Source organism: Cetorhinus maximus, chromosome 36, assembly GCF_964194155.1.
Source record: "Cetorhinus maximus chromosome 36, sCetMax3.hap1.1, whole genome shotgun sequence".
Classification (NCBI taxonomy): domain Eukaryota; kingdom Metazoa; phylum Chordata; class Chondrichthyes; order Lamniformes; family Cetorhinidae; genus Cetorhinus; species Cetorhinus maximus.
This window is the reverse complement of record NC_135914.1, coordinates 3,880,418-3,887,489: the sequence shown is the minus strand read 5'-3', so window position 1 is coordinate 3,887,489 and position 7,072 is coordinate 3,880,418. Positions and strand designations below refer to the sequence as shown.

At 61.7% G+C, this 7,072-nt stretch overlaps 1 protein-coding gene across 1 annotated transcript; it reads right to left on the bottom strand.

The window, feature by feature from the left end:
• Nucleotides 1-841: 841 nt before the first annotated feature.
• On the bottom strand, nt 842-1,884 carry LOC144672176 (talin rod domain-containing protein 1-like). The gene has a single exon (XM_078533998.1). It carries the CDS (start codon nt 1,882-1,884, stop codon nt 844-846), a length of 1,041 nt encoding a protein of 346 aa, XP_078390124.1. The 3' UTR covers nt 842-843.
• Between the last annotated feature and the right edge of the window lie 5,188 nt (nt 1,885-7,072).

Sequence of the window (7,072 nt, the reverse complement as noted above, 5' to 3'; positions counted from 1 at the left end):
GAGGGTCAGTACTGAGGGAGCGCCGCACTGTCGGAGGGTCAGTACTGAGGGAGCGCCGCACTGTCGGAGGGTCAGTGCAGAGGGAGTGCCGCACTGTCAGAGGGTCAGTACTGAGGGAGCGCCGCACCATTGGAGGGTCAGTACTGAGGGAGTGCCGCACTGTCGGAGGGTCAGTACTGAGGGAGCGCCGCACTGTCGGAGGGTCAGTACTGAGGGAGCGCCGCACTGTCGGAGGGTCAGTACTGAGGGAGCGCCGCACTGTCGGAGGGTCAGTACTGAGGGAGTGCTGCACTGTCGGAGGGTCAGTACTGAGGGAGTGCCGCACTGTCGGAGGGTCAGTACTGAGGGAGCGCCGCACTGTCGGAGGGTCAGTACTGAGGGAGCGCCGCACTGTCGGAGTGTCAGTGCAGAGGGAGTGCCGCACTGTCAGAGGGCCAGTACTGAGGGAGTGCCGCACTGTCGGAGGGTCAGTACTGAGGGAGTGCCGCACTGTCGGAGGTGCCATCTTTCAGGCAAGACATTCAACCCAGGCCCCCGTCTGCTCTCCGTAAAAGATCCCACAGCCGCCACTGAAGGAAGGGGAGGGGTTGGAGTTCACCCCGGCGTCCCGTGAACAATATTCATCCCTCCGACCAGCATCGCTCAGTTAAAAAAAAAAGAAACCAGATGATCTGGGTGACAGTCACGTTGCTGTTTGTGGGAGTTTGCTGTGCGCAAGCTGGCTGCCGGGTTCCCTGCACCTTCCGAGCAATGAAACGCCGTCGGCGGCAGAGCTGCTTCGGGCCTCCAGGGGTGGCGAGCGGGCGCTAGAGAAACGCAAGCGCCGAGGCGTGAAGAGGGGGGTCAATTCGCTGGCTCGGCGGTCCAGGGGTTGAAGATGTTGAGGGTGTCGTTGTCGCGCAGGGCCTGGGAGAGGAGGTTGCAGGCGTCGGAGACGGCGCCGGCCAAGCTCTTCAGCTGCTCCCTGAAGGCGGGCACCTTTGCGCCGCGGCCGGTTAGCAGGGCCACCTCGCGGACCCACTGGGTGAAGAGGAGGCAGGAGGACGCCACGCGCCGGGCCCCTTCCAGGATGCTGGCGTGGACCAGCCGGGCGTCGGTGGGCAGGTGGGCCGGACGGCCCAGGAACTGGGGCTCGGTGGCCAGCCCCACCAGGGCCCGCACCGACTGGAGCAGGGGCCCGCTGAAGACCACGCAGCGGGCTCGGGCCAGCTCGTTGGGCGCCGCCCGCAGCTCCTTGACGCAGGCCAGCAGGGCGCTGGCGCAGCAGGCGGCGCCCCTCAGGCCCAGCTTCAGCTGGTCGCAGGCGAAGGCGTCCCTCCCGGCCTCGGCGGCCGGCCCGCAGCACTCGGCCAGCGCCCGCAGGGCCCGGCTCACCCCCTGGGAGACCTCGGAGAGCAAGGGGGGCGAGAGCTGGCCGAGCGGCAGGTCCCTCAGGGCGCTGCAGTGCTGCTCCACCTCCTGCTCGAGCGCCGACACCTGGTAGCGCTCGACGGCACCGGGCCGTGCCGGCTTGGCGCCCGGCATCTCCAGCGCCGCCAGGTAGCCGGCGTGGGAGGAGCACTCCACCAGGGCCACCACCAGGTTGCAAAGCTCAGCCAAGCCCTGACCCACGTCCTCGTCCTTGCTCACGGGCACCAGGTACTGCAGCCCATGGACCAAGATGGCCAGCCCCTTTGTCCGGGCGATGATGGTGTCCCTGCATTTCTCAAAGGACTCGCCGCAGGCGCTCAAGCTCTTGGCGTCCACCGGGCGGGCATCACCGGAGAGCAGCAAGTCCACCACGTGCTGGATCTTCCTCTTGCAGGAGTCAGAGACGTAGACGAGGCGGCTCTCGCTGTAGGCGCCTGGAGCGTCCAGGGCCCCTTCCCAGGGACTGCAATCCATGTCCTTCTTATGCCAGCGCGTCAAACTCCGGCTGGTGCCGTCCTGGCTCCGAGGGCTCGCCTTGGGGGGGTGAGCGGGCGGTAATTTTGCACTCACCAGTCCAGCGCCTCGAAACCCGCAAATGGAACCGGGGACGCGCCGGTCACTCGATTCTCGGAAGGCCAAATCCTCTCAGGCTTCCCTCGCCCCCTCCGAGGTCCTGCTTGTGCCGGGCGCTCGTCTTTCGAGGGCGGTAGCGAGGCCGGGTGGTGAGCGTTTCGCCGATTCCAGCCCGCGCCGCTGGTATACCCGTTCTTCGGTTCCCCCCCTCCACCGCCGCTGCGCACACGCGTGTGAATCTTCAGGGCTGCCGATCCTGAACCAATTCTGGCAAAATCCTCCTCGTCTGATCGAGCGGATTTCGGGCGCTTCGGGGAGGTGAACTGATGCGGCCAGGGGAGGAGTTGAGGGCAAGCAGCCGGACGGCTTCTCCGGCAGGTCTGACAAGGTTCGCTCTGCCTCTCCTCGAACGTGTAAAACCTCCTTTCTCCCCCCTCTGGTTCTTACCAGGGATTCTGCTCACACGCAATGTGTGTGCTCCAGGAAATGGAGCAGAGGAGGGAGTGAGAGAGAGAGAGAGAGAGCGAGACCGAGCAAGCAGGGAAGGGCGGGGTGAATCCCTGCTTCCCTTGGAGTCAAATGCAATCAAATGGAACCAGAGTTGGAAAAACAGCGCGGCTCTCTGCTGGTATGTTAACGGGATGTCCCTCCTCGGCCCACCGGAAGGCCGACACCGCTCATCCTGAGTTCCCTGGGAATCTCCCCCACCCTTGTTTGGCCAACAAACTTCAAAGAATACACTCGGATCCTTTCCCAGTGAACGGTCTCCCATTGTGCGGCAGCAGGTGGAGTCACACCAATCGTTCGAGTGGCTCTAGTTTCAACCAGAGCTGTCACTTTGAGATCACGCGTCCTGCCCAGGAGTTGACAGCGCGGGAGACTTGCATTTCTCTAGCGCCTCCCACAGCTTCAGCGTGTCCCGAAGAGCTGCACAGGCAATGGAGCACCCTTGAAGTGCAGTCACTGCCGTAATGTCGGAAACGCGGCAGACAATTGGAGCACAGCAAGCTCCCAGGTAATGACCCAGATCATCTGTTTACTTCAGTGATGTTGGTTGAGGGGTAAATATTGGCCTTAGGTTACTGAAGAGAACTCAACCACCCACCCCCCCCACCGTACCCTTCTTCCAATATCAACTGTGCTTTACTTGAGAGGGCAGGTGGGTGCCTTGGTTTAGTGTCTCAGATATCTGACAGTGCAGCGCTCCCTCAGTACTGACCCTCCGACAGTGCGGCGCTCCCTCGGTACTGACCCTCCGACAGTGCGGCCCTCCCTCAGTACAGAACCTCCGACAGTGCAGCACTCCCTCAGTACTGACCCTCCGACAGTGCGGCACTCCCTCAGTACTGACCCTCCGACAGTGCGGCACTCCCTCAGTACTGACCCTCTGACAGTGCGGCACTTCCTCAGTACTGACCCTCCGACAGTGCGGCGCTCCCGCAGTACTGACCCTCTGACAGTGTGGCGCTCCCTCAGTACTGACCCTCCGACAGTGCGGCGCTCCCGCAGTACTGACCCTCCGACAGTCTGGCACTCCCTCAGTACTGACCCTCTGACAGTGCGGCGCTCCCTCAGTACTGACCCTCCGACAGTGCGGCGCTCCCGCAGTACTGACCCTCTGACAGTGCGGCACGTCCTCAGTACTGACCCTCCGACAGTGCGGCGCTCCCACAGTACTGACCCTCTGACAGTGCGGCGCTCCCTCAGTACTGACCCTCCGACAGTGCGGCGCTCCCGCAGTACTGACCCTCCGACAGTCTGGCACTCCCTCAGTACTGACCCTCTGACAGTGCGGCGCTCCCTCAGTACCGACCCTCCGACAGTGCGGCACTTCCTCAGTACCGACCCTCCGACAGTGCGGCGCTCCCGCAGTACTGACCCTCTGACAGTGCGGTGCTCCCTCAGTACTGACCCTCCGACAGTGTGGCGCTCCCGCATTACTGCCCCTCCGACAGTGCGGCGCTCCCTCAGCACTGACCCTCCGACAGTGCAGCGCTCCCTCAGTACTGACCCTCCGACAGTGCGGCGCTCCCTCAGCACTGACCCTCCGACAGTGCGGCACTCCCTCAGTACTGACCCTCCGACAGTGCGGCGCTCCCTCAGCACTGACCCTCCGACAGTGCGGCACTCGCTCAGTACTGACCCTCCGACAGTGCGGCGCTCCCTCAGTACTGACCCTCCAACAGTGCGGCACTCCCTCAGTACTGACCCTCCGACAGTGCGGCACTCCCTCAGTACTGACCCTCCGACAGTGCGGCACTCCCTCAGTACTGACCCTCCGACAGTGCGGCGCTCCCTCAGCACTGACCCTCCGACAGTGCGGCACTCCCTCAGTACTGACCCTCCGACAGTGCGGCGCTTCCTCAGTACTGACCCTCCGACAGTGCGGCGCTCCCTCAGCACTGACCCTCCGACAGTGCGGCGCTCCCTCAGCACTGACCCTCCGACAGTGCGGCACTCCCTCAGTACTGACCCTCCGACAGTGCGGCACTCCCTCAGTACTGACCCTCCGACACATCCAGCTCCCCACGGCCACTCAGGGAGCAAATGGGCTCCTGGTAAACGATCAGGTGGGTCGAAGATTCAAACAGCCTCGCCCCCAGGCCTGACATTCTTATGATGGGCAAAAGCGGTCGTTGTTATTCCCGCTAATGATTTTTCTCCCGCTGGTCTGCTCGTAGCGGTGTCTTGAAGGTCGATTTCTAATTCCTGGAGACTCCAGGGCAATCCTGGAGGAGTTGGGAACCCAGGCTGCACACAACATGCTGGGATACAGACCGGAGCTATTTCACCCTCTTCTCCCACCTGGTGAATGCTCCCTCCTCCTGTTGCCTCCTGGCTTGGGGAAGGAGTCCATCGTTTTGGACATACAATACAAAATCAGTCTACTGTATGGCACAATGCTCTGCATAGGGATTTATTGACCTCCCCCTCACTCCCCACCCAACCCCCTGCTCTTTCCCCCACATTCCCGCAAATCTTTTCCCTTTCGAGTATTTATCCGATTCCACCCCCTTTTTGAAAGTTCCTATTGAATCTGCTTCCACCGCCCTTTCAGGCAGCGCCTTCCAGATCACAACAACTCGCTGTGTAAAAAAATAAAACTCTCCTCATCTCCCCCTCTGGTTCTTTCCCCCGATTCTCTTCAATCTGTGTCCCCCTCTGGTTACCAACCCTCCTGCCCAGTGGAAACGGTTCCTCCTTATTTACTCTGTCCAAAGCCCCCTTCCTGATTTTGAACGCCTTGATTCAATCTCCCCACCTTAACCTTCTCCGCTCTCTGAGGAGAACAATCCCGGCTTCTCCCAGTCCCGCTCTACGGCTGAGAGGATGAGAACAGAATTCAACTGGAAGAAGGCAGGGTCGATGCTGAGAGGAATCCCCCTCCCCTCCCCTCCGGCCGGACAGTCCAGAGCTCGAGGAGGGGGGCGTCATGGTCTCAGGATAAGGGGTCGGCCATTTTGGACTGAGATGAGGAGGAATTTCTTCTCTCAAAGGGCAGTGAATCTTTGGGATGCTGCACCCCAGAGAGCTGTGGGTGCTCCGTCGCCGAGCAGATTCGAGACGGAGAGGGGCTAGGCTTTTGGGCTCTGAGGGAGAAGGGCGGGAAAGTGGAGACGGGGCGGAAGGTCAGCCGCGATCGTCGAATTGAATGGCGGAGCGCGCCCGAGGGGCCGAATGGCCTCCACCTGCTCCTAATTCGTACGTGACACGTTTAAAGGGGGAAGCTGGATAAACATGGGGTGGGGGGAGGTAGGAACGGAAGGATGCGTTGATGGGGGGTGAGATGGAAGAGGGGGTTGGGAGGAGGCACGCGTGGGGAGCAGAAACGCCAGCACAGGGCAAGAGGGGCCGAATGGCCTGCTCCTGCGCTGCGAAAGGTCACGCGTCGCCGACGGCCGTCGATTCAGCGCAGAAAAAGGCCCGGGGGGAGGTGGGGGAGGGTCTGAACGAGAACAGCGGCTTTAATTGAAACCATTTTGCAAGCAACACGCCCGCGTAGAGGCGGCGACTACATCTGCCGCCGGAGACTGGAAGCGAGAGGGAGCAGAGGGCAGACGTCCTGGGTGGCATGCCCCTCTCCGCGAACGCGACGGGCAGCTCCAAGCCGGAGCAAACACGGCGGCCGCTTGGCGAGCAGAGGGCCCACGAGCAGCAGGGGCCAGTCAGCTCACATCGGTCGGGGGTGGGGGGGCGGGGGCGAAGGAGGAATGCTCGCCGGGGAAGCCAGGAGCTGAGTCCCCCTCTTTGCCGTTGTCGGAAAGCCAGCCGCCAGCTCTTTAACAGGTGTCGCTTAAGCAAAAAAACAGGAAGGATGTCTCCCCACTGCTTCCCCCCACCCCCCGTCCAGCAACCCCCCAATCCAACAGCATGGCACTCCCCCCGCCCCCCCAGCAGTGGCTACAGTCTCAGAAAAGCAAGACGGCTACTGACTTAGAGCTAGGTATTTAATTTCGCTGCTCTTACTTGATGAGCAAAGACGACTCTGTGTAACTTTGGTCTCCTTACCTAAGGAAGGGTGTACGTTCCTCAAGACGGGGAGCGCGATGAAGACAGGCTGATGCCTGTGACGGAAGGGGCTGTATCGCGGGGAGAGATCGGGCGGAGAGGGGGCCCACGTTCTTTGGCGCTTAGAAGAACGAGAGGTGATTTCGTCGTAACGTATAAGAATCTGAGAGGGTTTGACAGGGTCGATGCCGAGAGGCTGTTTCCCCGGGTTGGAGGGTCTTGAACTTGTTGGGGCGGGGGTGGGGGGGGGGGTCTCAGGATAAGGGGTCGACCATTTTGGCCTGAGACGAGGAGAGATTTCTTCACACGGAGGGTGGTGAATCTTCGCAGTGCGCTACCCCAGAGAGAGCTGCCGACGCTCGTTTGATGCGATTGACAGATTTATGGGCACTAAGGGACTCCAGGGTTATGGGGAGCGGGCGGGAGAAGTTGGCGTGGAGGCCATGGTCTTGCCGAACGGCGGAGCAGACTCGAGGGGCCGAATGGCCTCCCCCCTCCTATTTCTCACACTCCAAAAATGCACCCGGCGGGTGAGAGTCAGTGTTTCGGTGTGGCTGGCCCCGCCTCACAGGGGATCTTT